Genomic DNA, 14,512 nt, shown 5'->3' on the forward strand with positions numbered 1-14,512 from the left:
CCTCCCCCTGGTCTAAACTGAACAAAAAAAACGATGAAACCCTCCTCCAGTGCCGGGACAAGATCATCTACAGCCCGGGGAGCAAACTACACCCCCCCCCCAAAGATTTATGAGTATAAGGTGACATCAAAAATCCCCCCCCCCCCAAAAAGAAAAGAAAAAAAAAAGAAGAATCCAAGCACTAATCTGCATGCTTACCCCCTTAGCATAAAATCCCCCTCCTCCCTGTACAAAACTGCCCCCCCTGCCAGAACAAATCTGAGCCCCCCCCCCCAATCCTATCTCCAAGCTCTAATCCTCTCCAAATCCTCCAGCACAGCCCCCCCCCCCCCCAAATCCTTGCCCCAGACTTTCACTCCTTACACAAATACCTCCAATCCTCCCTACTTCCAACCCCCGCCCCCCCAAAAAAACACCCACCCCAGAACAAATTCCCTCCTCTTCTATCAGATCACCTCTTCTCCCACATCCACCCTCCTCTCCAACACAAATCCCCTCAAATTACCATTCCTAGAACACCCCTTAATTTCCCCTCCTAGAACAATTCTTATGCCCTACCACCTCCAATCCCCCCCCCCCCAATCTCTGTGCAATGCCCTTCCCAACCTCACAGTGCCCAGGGCAGACGCCCCTTCTGCCCACCCCCTTGTCCTGGCCCCGCCTCCTCCACAACTGGAATGCCAGGAAAAGAAAGCGTATAACATTTTGGGATATTTGCAATGTAAGAATAAGTTATCGCTAATACTGTGTGGCTGGTGCTGCACTTCGCTCTTCCCATGTACATTACAGCAAGCATCGAACTTCTGGCACCGAATCTCACAGCTCTCATACCGGGCCGCTCCCTCTCCGCCTTCTCCATTCACAAAACGTCTTGTATTCTTTTCACTGACTACAATGCATTCTGTGATTGGAGGAGGGGAGATCATGGCGTTCAGGTTCCCCCTCATCCAATCACAGAATGCCTCAGTGAGAAGAATTCAGGGCATTTTATGAATGGAGGAGGTGGGAGAGCGAGCGACCCGCTTTCAGAGCTGTACGCCAGCTGGAATGGTGAATGGCAGTGCTGGCCGTTCGGCGCATTCTGTAGTGTAAAAGGGAGGGACAGACTTGGTGAGCGCAGCAGCAGCCGCACAGGAGGCACACATCATTGGTGACATTCTTACCAGCCAGCGGTGCTTGTTGTCGGCACCGGAGTCGGGTTCGGTCTTCTCCTGTACGGAGCTGAGTGTACTACGACTGGGGGAGGGGGACCCACAACTGCCGCATCGCGAGTAGCTCACTGCCGACAGAAGAAAAGTACCATGGTTAAACTTTTTACTCTTTAATATCAAACTGGTATTGACAAATTCAGCACAACGCAAAATCATTTCTGCAAAAGTGTCCAAAAAAAAAAGGTGCTTTTATAATAAAAATCAAAAAACTGCCAAGCCATTCATCCTGTGCGGATAGGGGGTAAAAATAAATTATGTTTAGGCCATTTTCTCTCCAGGTCGAATGTTATACTTCACTAGACTGCACTAGTCCTGAGAATCTGATCACTCTCCTCAGGACTACAACTCCCATGATTCATAGTACCACCGTGCATGCACACCCCTTGCAAGCCGCTTTACCCACATGGCAGAGGCCGGTCTTAGGGCTTCGATTGCTGTTGACTCGGTCAGTTAGGAAGGTCAGTGTATGTGTCAGTTAGGTAAGTCAGTTTGTCAGTTAGGTAAGTCAGTTAGTTAGGCAAGTCAGTGTATGTGTCAGTTAGGCAGGCAAGTCAGTGTATGTGTCAGTTAGGCAGGCAAGTCAGTGTATGTGTCAGTTAGGCAGGCAAGTCAGTGTATGTGTCAGTTAGGCAAGTCAGTGTGTGTCAGTTAGGCAAGTCAGTGTGTGTCAGTTAGGCAAGTCAGTGTATGTGTCAGTTAGGCAAGTCAGTTTGTCAGTTAGGTAAGTCAGTTAGGCAAGTCAGTGTATGTGTCAGTTAGGCAAGTCAGTGTATGTGTCAGTTAGGCAAGTCAGTTTGTCAGTTAGGCAAGTCAGTTAGGCAAGTCAGTGTGTGTGTCAGTTAGGCAAGTCAGTGTGTGTCAGTTAGGCAAGTCAGTGTGTGTCAGTTAGGCAAGTCAGTTAGTTAGGCAAGTCAGTGTATGTGTCAGTTAGGTAGGTCAGTGTATGTGTCAGTTAGGTAGGTCAATGTATGTGTCAGTTAGGTAGGTCAGTGTATGTGTCAGTTAGGTAAGTCAGTTTGTCAGTTAGGTAAGTCAGTTTGTCAGTTAGGTAAGTCAGTTAGGCAAGTCAGTGTATGTGTCAGTTAGGCAGGCAAGTCAGTGTATGTGTCAGTTAGGCAAGTCAGTGTGTGTGTCAGTTAGGTAGGTCAGTCAGTGTGTGTGTCAGTTAGTTAGGCAAGTCAGTGTGTGTCAGTTAGGCAAGTCAGTGTGTGTGTCAGTTAGGTAGGTCAGTCAGTGTGTGTGTCAGTTAGTTAGGCAAGTCAGTGTGTGTGTCAGTTAGGCAAGTCAGTGTGTGTGTCAGTTAGGTAGGTCAGTCAGTGTGTGTGTCAGTTAGGTAGGTCAGTGTGTGTGTCAGTTAGGTAGGTCAGTCAGTGTGTGTGTCAGTTAGTTAGGCAAGTCAGTGTGTGTCAGTTAGGTAAGTCAGTTAGTTAGGCAAGTCAGTGTATGTGTCAGTTAGGTAGGTCAGTGTATGTGTCAGTTAGGTAGGTCATGTGATTGGGTATTTTTTGCAAACTGAAGCTCCTCCTCATTTACCAAGCTCTGAAGCAAATGCCCCTGCAGGGTGCGCCGTCTATTGGCCTTCAGTAATTCCCCCCCCATAGAATTGCCATGTGAGGAGGAGGAGCAGTAAAGTACAAGCAGAGCCTGAGGATGTAATGAAATAATAAAGCCCCCCCCCCCCCCCACCATTTCATATACATTGATAGAACTTTGGTTTTAAAGCACCCAAAAAAAAACAAAATAAATAAAAAAAAAGTAGAGGAATCAGCAGAGGGAAAACTCGGAGCACTTACAGAAACCTCGGTTGGCTCCGTGCGGGGCGTTCATGCTCCCGGATCGCGCTCGTGTCTCGGGTTCCTGCGGCTCCAGCGGCGGAGGTTTGTGCCCCATCTCACACTGCAGCCGCGCCAGGTCCTGCTCGGAGAACGAGCGGTCACGTTTAAGAGGCAACGGGGCGCTGATGACCCTCCGCAGCTCAGAGTTGGGGGAATCGTCCTCCTAGAAGACAAGATTGGGGATTGCTGCATTGAGCCGCCTGCTTCCATCAGAACATTCATGTAACCGCTTTCTGAAGAATCATGATTAGCGACACTCCGCCCCTTTCACAGCGCCGGCGGGAAATGCTTTTAGATGATAAAATTCCAGGTCTGGCACTTTTCTAAATAACTAATAATGATTGGTATTGGAAATTCCTTTCAGATTTGGCTGTTGGTGAACGTAACAAATACGAACTTTATCCGAAATAATGAATGTCAACAATAAAAACTTTTTAATTATTATTATCAATTCATTACATTCGCTTAGCTGCGGCGTTCGTTCTTTCAGAAAATTCTTATCTTCGGATAAATTCGTATTCATCATGTTCAGCAACAGCAAAATTTGAAAGGAAATTCCAATTCCTATAATTTAGTTTCTTATTAGTTATTTTTTCAGACTTTCGAATTTTAGTTCTTCTCTCGAATTTGACGAATTTCGGATATTTCCGAATTTGACTAAATTCGTTGAAAAAACGATTTCAGAACGAAACAAACTGCACACGTCTATTCAGCAATACAAACCAGGATTTCCTCCATATCTTCCCAATAAGCCACGAGTGCTCAGCCTGCGGCCCTCCAGTTGTTGCGAAAAACTACAAGTCCCATGAGGCCTTGCAAGGCTGACCGTTCCAAGCGTGACCCCCACAAGCAGAGGCATGATGGGACTTGTAGTTTTGTAGCAGCTGGAGGGTCACAGATTGAACAGCCATGCGATAAGCCTTCATTTGCAGAGAATCAGAATCCTCAACCCACCGGAGGGCATTTACCTGACTGGCCACTTCTATGCAGTCCTTGACCTGTAACCACCATCACTTTGCAGCTCACCTCAGACAGATTCATCTCTTCCATCTCCGCCAGCGTGGGGGCTTTTAGCAGAACACGAGGACGTGGCCGGGGGGCTACCGGATCCGGATTGGAGAGGTTAATGCAGGATGTTGACTTCTTGTCACTGGAACACGCATCCACGATACACGGGAGAGACCCAAAGCCTAATAAGATGTACATTACGGTAGAGCGTTAGAATGAAGGCAACCCCCCCCCCCCCCCAAACCCAAAACAACACCCAATCAGCATCATCGGAACTTCCGGGAACATGAACCTGGGATCGTTTAGTGGCAATGAAATCGTTTTGGGTTGTCTGAAGGTATCTCAGAACAAGGAACGTCTCCACATGGGACTTAAGTTGCTTCCGAGCTGCTCCCCCCCCCCCACACACCCACCGACATGAATGTCAAAGCAATTCGCTTGATGCAACTCCAGTAAATGAAAAACAATCCAAATACAAAAAAAAAGCATCCAGGAGGCACCTGAAATCAATACTGCATCGGGGCTTCGGAGTTTGAAGCATCTCCACACAAGTCCCCAAGCATGCCACTCATAAGTGCAACTAGAAGCCACAGGCCCCTGCTTAAATATCAACAGGGAACCCCTTATAAAATGATAAGACCAGGAGTCACACCTCGGATATCCCACTAAACAAACACACGGCCATTAATATGGAGTCCCCCTTGTTTGCTACCAACATCCTCCACTCTACTGGAAAGGCTTCCACTGGATTCTGTACTGTGATGGTGGGTTTTTCACCCCATTATGCCAAAATAATGATTTGTGAGGTCAGGTGCTGATGAGAAGACTTGACTCTCAAACATTCCAATTCATCCCAAAAGATGTTCAGTAGGGTTGAGGTTGGGGCTCTGGATTTCCTCCACTCTTCTAGGAAGATTTTCCACAAGACTGGAGCGCGTCTGTGGGAATTTGTGCTCATTAGGAGATTATTAGAGAGATCAGGTGTTCAGTAGGGTTGAGTGTCAGGGCTCTGTGCAGGACACTCAATTTCCTCCAACACCAAACTGGTCAAACCATCACGGTCTTTATGGAGCTGGCTCTATTCTTCTGGAAAGGATTCAGACAACATTCTGGAGTACGTCTGTGAATTTATGTCCAATCAGTCAAAGGAACATTTGTGAGGTCAAGTGCCTCAGCGCCCTTAACATACAAGGATATACAATGTAATACTGACATAAAAAGCAAACACACGGGTTGGCCTTGATGGACTTGTGTATCCTTTCAACCTCACTAAGTAACTACACAAGTACAGATGAGAAGACCTGACTCACAGGTCTTACCACAAGTTTGAGACATTTTGGACAATTAATTGCCTCCAATGTCCTTTAGCATTAAAAGCCATGTTCATACATTTGGTCATTTAGTGCATCTTATGCAAAATGTCAATAAGGAATATGTGGCTTTTCCAGAGAGCAAGTCAAACCAAAAATTGATGGTTCAGATAGCAGTGTAGTTCGCTTTCAATTGCGGCCTGCTAATGAACTCTAGACCCCCACCCCTTCCCATCATGATTTCTGATGGACTCTAGACCCCCACCCCACCCCACCCAATCATGACTTCTGATGGACTCTAGACCCCCATCCTATCATGACTTCCGATGGACTCTAGACCCCCACCCCATCCCATCATGACTTCTGATGGACTCTAGACCCTCCACCCCATCCCATCATGACTTCTGATGGACTCTAGACCCCCACCCCATCCCATCATGACTTCCGATGGACTCTAGACCCCCACCCCATCCCATCATGACTTCCGATGGACTCTAGACCCCCACCCCATCCCATCATGACTTCTGATGGACTCTAGACCTCCACCCCATCCCATCATGACTTCCGATGGACTCTAGACCCCCACCCCATCCCATCATGACTTCCGATGGACTCTAGACCCCCACCCCATCCCATCATGACTTCTGATGGACTCTAGACCCTCCACCCCATCCCATCATGACTTCTGATGGACTCTAGACCCTCCACCCCATCCCATCATGACTTCTGATGGACTCTAGACCCTCCACCCCATCCCATCATGACTTCTGATGGACTCTAGACCCTCCACCCCATCCCATCATGACTTCTGATGGACTCTAGACCCTCCACCCCATCATAGGTTTCTGCCCCTCTTCCCTTCCACCTTGAAGATTTTTAGATGTTATTCTATTTTTGATGCATTTTCTACAATATAAAAAAAGTCATTAATCCAACAGGGGTGTTGTGACCCACCGATAAAAAGGTGGAGGTGTGCAGGCCACGGATCTTAAAATTAACCTGATGTAAAAGGTTTCTAAAAGAACAGCAGTAAGAAAGTGCAGACACATGTTTACATGTACCTGTGTTAGTTTTAAAATGAAGCTCTGTGTCCCTATGGGACCCCCATGGATCTCAGTCCAAGGCCACACACGGGGCCCCGACTACTGCCAGAGTCTAGATTAATTTGCCCCACCTGGCCATAAGACCAGTTCCCTGTAATTCAGCCTTCAAAATGCCCGATCTTCCAATATCTACTGGTATTTGACAACGACAGGGGGTTGGACCAGATCTAGACTTGGGGCACCAGCCAAAGGCCCATGTACAGCCCCAGGCACAGGGGGCGCCAAATAGGGCTCCACGGACACAGAGATCAATCTGAAGACCAACAATGGTACCTGTAGGCACCACACCCCACAGGATACCCACATTTCAGCAAGGAGGTTACATTACAAACATTTCAGGTCACTTTAAAACAAGAGAGATCTTACTAGCAGAACACTTTATGGTGGACCAACTCTCTACAACGGAATGCCAGGCAAGCAGAACATATATGAATATCCATATGAAATATCTTTGTGGGAACGGCAAAGAATTTAATTTTGTAATCCCCTCTGGTCAGTTCTGTGATCTAGAAACCCCTGCCAGACAGAGCGGCCAGATCATCGATCTCTACTATAGGAGTACAAGACCCCCATCCCTCCCAAACTGTTCACTGGACAATGAATGTTAACTACACACCTATAATCACCCCTACATCACATCTGATTGGTCGTTAGTGCTGCCCTCCCTCTAGCTTTCCGATTGCTGCTCTGCTGGCTTGAATAGGAAATCACAGGAACCCGACATCAACACATATTCAAGCATTTAGACTTTTACTACATGCTTTAGGATTTGTTGAATCCTTACCCATGCAGAAGGGTCCCAGCCCAGCAGTGCATGGGTTAAAATGCATGTTGGGTAGGGGGGAGGGGGAAGGAATAAGTACCAATACCTGATCCCTCACTCCCCCAGTAGCCAGTGTTCTACACTCCAAGCTGTGGGCGGATCCTCGCCATCTTCCTGGACAATGCAGGACTGCTGATCTTGCACGGTACGTGATGACGTCACAAAAGTTGTGATGGGCAAATCTGTGATAGGCAAATGTCTGTACTTATTCCCCCCCCCCCCCCCAGCCAAACTATGCCGTGTGGAGGGGGACCCGCTACATGGGCACTTAGAACAGCAGCCCACAGGTGGACTTTAACCTTCCCTTTAAAAAGTTTAGCTTTAAAGGGAACCTTGCACTAAAGAAAGCAAGATCCACTTATTTACCGAGGCCCCAACACTTCCCATTATATTGAAACTTAAGAATATTGTTTTGGAATAGAGATCCCCCGTAGACCGATTCAGCATTCCATAGGTTTGGGTTGTGGGTTGACATATCTATCTATCAGCTATGACTAAGCACAGATGAGGGTGTGAAACGCGTCAGCTGCTCTTGTACCTCTGCTATATATATGGAATTAATTGATTTTCTACAATAAAGGCGTTTTAATTGGAGGGCGGCTGTCCAGACATTTCTCTTTCACCGCTGTGTGCAGAGGTGTCCTATCATATACAGTCCCCCATCGGATAGTGTCCGCTGTGTAGTGCGCATGCGCAGTACACAGCACACACAGATTCTGAAAATAGCCGAAGATGAGCGGCGCCTGCGCCGTGAGTCCAGGTTCTATCCCCACCATCCAAGTGGATATAGAGTTGTAATATAAAAGAGCCGAGCGCAGCGAGGCCGAGCCCGAAGTGCGACGAGCAAAGCGAGCCCACGAGGGGCCCTCTAATTTTGCCAGCCCTATGTCCGCTTGTATGGTGGGGCCCCCACCTCCACTCACGGCGCAGGCGCCGTTGATCTTCGGAGATTTTCCGAAGCTTCTTCTGCATGCGCAGTACGGGGCGGACTCTATATGATGGCCGGACACTATCTGCCAGAACACCGGCACCCTCAGCCTTCGCTTCAAGGAGGGTGGAACCACAAGACCACCCCCTGGAGTGGTAAACTTTCTCTGGTTTCTGGACTTGACCCGCACAGAGGAGACCCGCCCTCTTAGACCAGATCTTAGTTACCTTTTTGCCCCCTTTGCCGAGTCTCCACAGGCCGCAGCTTCGGCTCTTGTTTAATCTCCTCCAAAATCTTCTCATGGAGACTCCTCTGTTGGAGCGGCAATGGCGGCAGATTCCTGCTGGACACCTACAGAGAAGAGAAACGCGCCGATGACATTACAATTCTTATTTAGCGCGGGACGCATTTGGCGAGAGAACAAGAGAAGACCTTACTGGCTTCAGAGGAGGACGAGACCTGATGAAGTCCAGGATTAGCTCATGTGCGTCTTTCTTAACCGTTGGAGGGATGTCTCCCCCTACCTGTCAAGAAACAGAATACATCATTACTTATTGACTCCGTGACAAGAAGACCCCTTTCACACTTGGTCCGCCCGCGCATTAGCGCTAAAGCGTCACTCGATTTAACGGTGCTTTAGTGCTGTTTAAGCGGGGCGCTTTTTGGTCGCATTGCGTGGCTCATGTGGGGTCAGGTCTGCTGAACTCTTCAGGCAGTGATAATTCTGCTGTGATCCAACATGAACACCGCTGTGTGAACACCGCCATCCGCTCCCTATTTGCACAATTTTCAGTGCCATTGATAGGTGGTCAAGAAGCGATAAAAGTGAGACCGAACCGCCAAACTTCAGCACCTGTGTGAAAGGGCCCTTCCCCCGCGGGACATACGCACATACGCCGTGTCCTCAAGGAAGCGGGTCTTTATCCACATCTCTCTTTGTGCTGGGAGCGCGACGCACAGAGACTGGGATCTCACCAAGACCCCCATAATTACAATCGGGACTCCCCATTCTAGGTCACCTGACCGCTGCGATAGCCTCTGATTGGCTATAACACTGATCAAACACTGTGACCCCGCCCCTGTGTTTACTTCCTCTTCTGAATGGAGAGAAGGATACATTGTATCTTCCTCTTCTTGTAGGACTTGAAAATGTAAACAAACAAATGTGTAACAAATAAATAAAATAACATTTTAAAAGATTTTTAAGAAAAGTAAAGACAATAAAGAAGAATACCTAGATTAGGATTGCCTGGGTTAGTGTTAGGGTCAAAGATCATGGTCAGAAGAATTTGGGTAAAAAACAAAAAACACAACACATTTATATTAGTGTCGGGGGGGGGGGGGGGGGTTATTTACTAAAGGCAAATCCACTGTGCATCAATTGGAAGTGCAGTCGCTGCAGATTTGAGAGGGACATGCAATGGAAATAGAAAAAACAGAATTTTTGCTTGCGCATGATTGGACGACAGAAATCAGCAGAGCTTCCCCTCATTTAAGATCTTCCCCATCAGATCTACAGCGACTGCTCTCCCAGGTGCACAGTGCATTTACCTTTAGTAGGTAAACCCCCAGTGTGTTCTAAACAGAAGTCTATGCAAGTCGCAATGAAATCATCAAAAGTAATGCAAGAACCTTTTTTCATAAATCGCGGTGACATGGGTCGGATCAGTATGAACGGTTCCATTGCGGAAAATAGGCTTCAACTTGTCATGCGGAACAGTCAAATTGCAGGACAAGTCGCACCAGCGTGAATGGGGGGGGGGGGGGGGGTTGTTTTTAGTTGTTCTTCGGTAACGAGTTACGAAAATAGCAAGAAATATACAGCTACATAAAAAAAATATATAATTAAATAAAAAGTATATTTACTATTTTGTGCCAATTTTCCTTTGATAATAATAATAAAAAAAAAGAAAAAAAAAATATATATATATATATATATATATATATCAGAAGATATCGGTTACCATTAACTACCAAAGAAAATGCCCAATTTGTCCTGAAAAAATAAATAAAAATAAAACCCATGGTATAATCCCCCTGGGTGCACTAAGTAGCTGTGATGATATATACAGTATTACTAACAGATGTCAAAGTTGTAAAATTGTACAAATGAACATTTGCTATACTCAGTCACTAAGGGGGTAAGAACTACCAGGCATGGGACTCCTCTTGCTAATTAGCAACCTAAATATCAGGGTAACACACATCTTAAAAGGGTGCCATTGAAAACAATGGGTTGCGCCTTGTCATACGACTATGGGGGAGATTCAGGGCCACCTCACATGCAGTCCAGTGCATTTTTTTTCTCTGCTTTAAAAACGCATGGAAAGTAGATTGTATGGTTTCCAATGGCATAGTTCACACCAGTGCTTGCAGTTCCATAAAAAAATAAAAATAAATAAGGGGGGGGGGGGTTGGATTAGGGAATCGAACATGCTGTGAAGGGAAAATAAATAAATTTATATATATATATCTCTAATAATAATAATAATAATAATAATAATAATGGGGGGGATTGCAAAGGGAACGCATAAAAAATAAATAAAAAAAAAAGCACCAAAAACGCACATGCAGAAAAGCATTAGGACTGAGTTTCTATGGTGTGAATTGGTCCTTACTAAACCCGGAGCACACAGAATATGGTGCAGCTCTGCATAGAAACCAATTGGCTCCTAATCTCAGCTTCTTCAATTAAGCTTTGATAATAAAACCTGGAAGCTGATTGGTTACTATGCACAGCTGCACCAGATTCTGCACCCTCCAGTTATAGTAAATCTCTCCCTATATGTCCAAAGTCGCATGACAAGTCGCACAAGTGTGAATGGAGCCTTAATATATATATATATATATATATATATATATATATATATATATATATATATATATATATATATATATTATGTGTCATTAGATGTGTGTGTATGAGGCTTCCTCCAATCACTGACCTCGCATGTGATGGACTGTGAAGAGAACCTGACCTGAGAGCAATGCAGGGCCACCAGTGCGGATCTCGCAGTCATTTCCCTCATTGCTCTCAGTTGCAGTTTCCTGTAAAGACGCACAGAGGAGTTTTCTGGTGCGATTAAATTGGTCAGTTTGGATAATGCGATGGACATTTCCGGCTACAAACCCCTCACAGCCCCAGAGAAAGGGCACAGCAATCCCCCACCCGCCTGCCCTGTGACTCACCATGACCTTGCGCAGCTTGTAGTTGCGTGCCCGGATGTCTTGCATTAGCATCTCGAATGGAGTGAGTTGGTATTCGGTGGGCAGAGAGTTGAAGGTCTTGTCCCGCACCTTCTTCAGCTGCACCCCATGTCGCAGATCTCTCATCAGCTGCACCCACAAACGAGCCTGCAGAGCACAGGACACCACATGTGAGGCGCACAGCACCGAGTACATGGTCCCACACACGCAGACATGTGTCATACATGTGCAACATAAAAAATACTGTGTGACGCAGAGCACAGAACAGACAGCAAGACAGAGACCGAGAGAAGCCAGACGTGTGACACCGGCATGACGGGACATGGTGGTGTGCTCAGGACAGACCACACTCAGCGATGGGTACACCTCCGACATGTGCTCAGCAATGGGTACACCTCAGTGATGGGTACACCTCAGTGATGGGTACACCTCCAGCATGTGCTCAGCGATGGGTACACCTCAGTGATGGGTACACCTCCGGCATGTGCTCAGCGATGGGTACACCTCTGGCAGGCACTCAGTGATGGGTAAACCTCCGGCATGTGCTCAGTAAAGGGTACACTTCCAGCATGTGCTCAGCGATGGGTACACCTCAGTGATGGGTACACCTCCGGCATGTGCTCAGCGATGGGTACACCTCTGGCAGGCACTCAGCGATGGGTACACCTCCGGCATGTGCTCAGTGCTGGGTACACCTCCGGCATGTGCTCAGTGCTGGGTACACCTCCGGCATGTGCTCAGTGCTGGGTACACCTCCGGATTGTGCTCAGTGATGGGTACACCTCCGGATTGTGCTCAGTGATGGGTACACCTCCGGCATGTGCTCAGTGCTGGGTACACCTCCGGCATGTGCTCAGTGATGGGTACACCTCTGGCAGACACTCAGTGCTGGGTACACCTCCGGATTGTGCTCAGTGATGGGTACACCTCTGGCAGGCACTCAGTGATGGGTACACCTCCGGCATGTGCTCAGTGATGGGTACACCTCTGGCAGGCGCTCAGTGATGGGTACACCTCTGGCAGGCACTCAGTGATGGGTACACCTGCGGCAGGCGCTCAGTGATGGGTACACCTCCGGATTGTGCTCAGTGATGGATACACCTCCGGATTGTGCTCAGTGATGGGTACATCTGCGGCATGTGCTCAGTGATGGGTACATCTGCGGCATGTGCTCAGTGATGGGTACATCTGCGGCATGTGCTCAGTGATGGGTACACCTGTGGCAGGCACTCACTTCATACTTAGATATGAGGCTGTTAGCGGTCAGGCTATCATACATCTCACACACTGAGACTCATATACCTGTCTGCTACCTGAGAGCTATAACACCTGTGCAGGGCCAGCGTGGAGTGACCTTTGGGCGGGATCAAAGGACTGCTATCATAAAATCATTGCACCATAATTATTACATCCTAATAACTGTGAGGAGAGAAGTCGGAGCATCAATTACTACTTTATCACTTCTTAATGGTTATCTGCATCTTCATAGGCAAGCCAAGCTGGCCAGGAAAACTAGGACTGGGGGCGGGGCAGCCAATTACACACAGGTGTGCTGTTGCTGCAGCAGGTTTAGTATTGGGAGCCAATGGGAGCATCGCTGGCAGGGCTATAGTTTCCCCCGGTTTCCGTAAAACCCCTTTAACATGGAACGCGCTGGGCATTAGCACTAAATCGCTGCTCGTTTTATCGTCGCTATTCGGCTGCTAGCCCGAAATACAAGGCACTTTTACCCCCCAAAAAAAGGGGTAAATACTCCAGTTTTGCTGCATTTTCAAAGTACTTTTCTGGCAATTTGAAAGCGCTGCCCATTCATTCCAATGGGCAGGGCGTTTTGGGAGCGCTAAACACACCACTCCCACCCCAAACATGCTACTTGTAGGACTTTTCGGAATGTCCCGAAAGTGCCCCTGCGTGAAAAGTCCCACCTGAATGAATGGAAGGCGGTTTTCAGTGCTAAAACGCCTGAAAACCGCCTCCCATTCATCTGAATGAGTGCTTTCACACCGGATTGGTGCGATTGCGGGGAGGTAGAAAAAGTCCTGCGAGCAGCATCTTTGGGGTGGGTTGGGAACACTGTAAAAAGCGCTCCAAAAACGCCCCTGCTCATTGAAATGAATGGGCAGCGATTCCAAAGCGCCTTAAAAAGCGCAGCTAAACTGTTTTTTTTGGGTTCTTTTTAAGGTCACGTTGTCACATGACCATAAAAAAAGTGACTCGCTAGCGCCCAAAAAGCACCGCTACATTTCGATGGGGACCTGCGTTTGTCCCAGCACTGTGTACACGTCATTGACCACAATGCTTTGCGGGTTTTTATCTTGGGGTGGGGTGTGATAGCACCACCTGTCACTCACCGAGATCCACTTCACCACAACCGGCTGAACACTCGGCCTGCAGTTGCAGTGCGGTCCTGCTGTGTAAAAATGCCATTTAGCAATTAAAAAAAAAAAAAGTAAAAAGACAAAAAACAAACAGTCACCAGGAGGCAGCAGTAGCACCTCTTGAACGCCTGTCAGCTGCAGCTGTACCGCACTTTGAAAAGCAATCCACCATAGATCACTTTTCAGCGGGCCGTAAGCTGACCGCCAGTTTGAAATGACTCTGAGGCCTCACATCGACTGCAACTTCATCTGAAATCGCAGGATTTCAAAGCCGCGTTCCGGTGCGACTTTGAAGGCATCTGTGGCGGCTTCTTGCACAAATGTCTATTCAAGTCGCACCCAAAATCACCAAAAGTAGTGCAGGAACTAAACTGATGTGGCAACGCAAAGTCCTCATCGCACCGATTTGAACGGTGTGATTGCCGGCAATTGGATGCGACCTGTCAAATCGCATGACTAGTCGCTCCAACTTAAACCGTGTCTAAAGCTGGATACACACAATACAACTTTTGTTGTTTGATTTCCTTTAGATTTACCTTCAAATATGTAGTAGAAGAGCCGTTCTGATTACATCCAAACTGAAAGTGTTTAGGTTTGACCTCATATTATATGGTTTTGATAAATCCAAAGAAAATTGGTTGGAAAGTTTAGTCTGTATGAATGTGGAGAGAGAGAGGGTTGGTCAGAGGCTCTTTTCCTAGATAACTGC

The 14,512-nt window shown here is 47.3% G+C and overlaps 1 protein-coding gene across 1 annotated transcript in view; it reads right to left on the bottom strand.

The window, feature by feature from the left end:
• SPIRE2 (spire type actin nucleation factor 2) overlaps positions 1 to 14,512 on the bottom strand; it is a 108,835-nt gene that overhangs the window by 13,148 nt on the left and 81,175 nt on the right. Inside the window, exons 5-10 of the mRNA XM_077450867.1 lie at positions 11,408 to 11,572; positions 8,656 to 8,742; positions 8,446 to 8,569; positions 4,073 to 4,236; positions 3,005 to 3,209; positions 1,164 to 1,279 (exon numbers count right to left, since the gene is read on the bottom strand). Of these exons, the coding sequence (XP_077306993.1) occupies positions 1,164 to 1,279; positions 3,005 to 3,209; positions 4,073 to 4,236; positions 8,446 to 8,569; positions 8,656 to 8,742; positions 11,408 to 11,572 (861 nt within the window). The remainder of the gene's footprint in view (positions 1 to 1,163; positions 1,280 to 3,004; positions 3,210 to 4,072; positions 4,237 to 8,445; positions 8,570 to 8,655; positions 8,743 to 11,407; positions 11,573 to 14,512) is intronic.

This window comes from Lithobates pipiens, unplaced genomic scaffold (genome assembly GCF_037356315.1).
Source record: "Lithobates pipiens isolate NorthernLeopardFrog02 unplaced genomic scaffold, aLitPip1_a1.2 Scaffold_10, whole genome shotgun sequence".
Classification (NCBI taxonomy): Eukaryota; Metazoa; Chordata; class Amphibia; order Anura; family Ranidae; genus Lithobates; species Lithobates pipiens.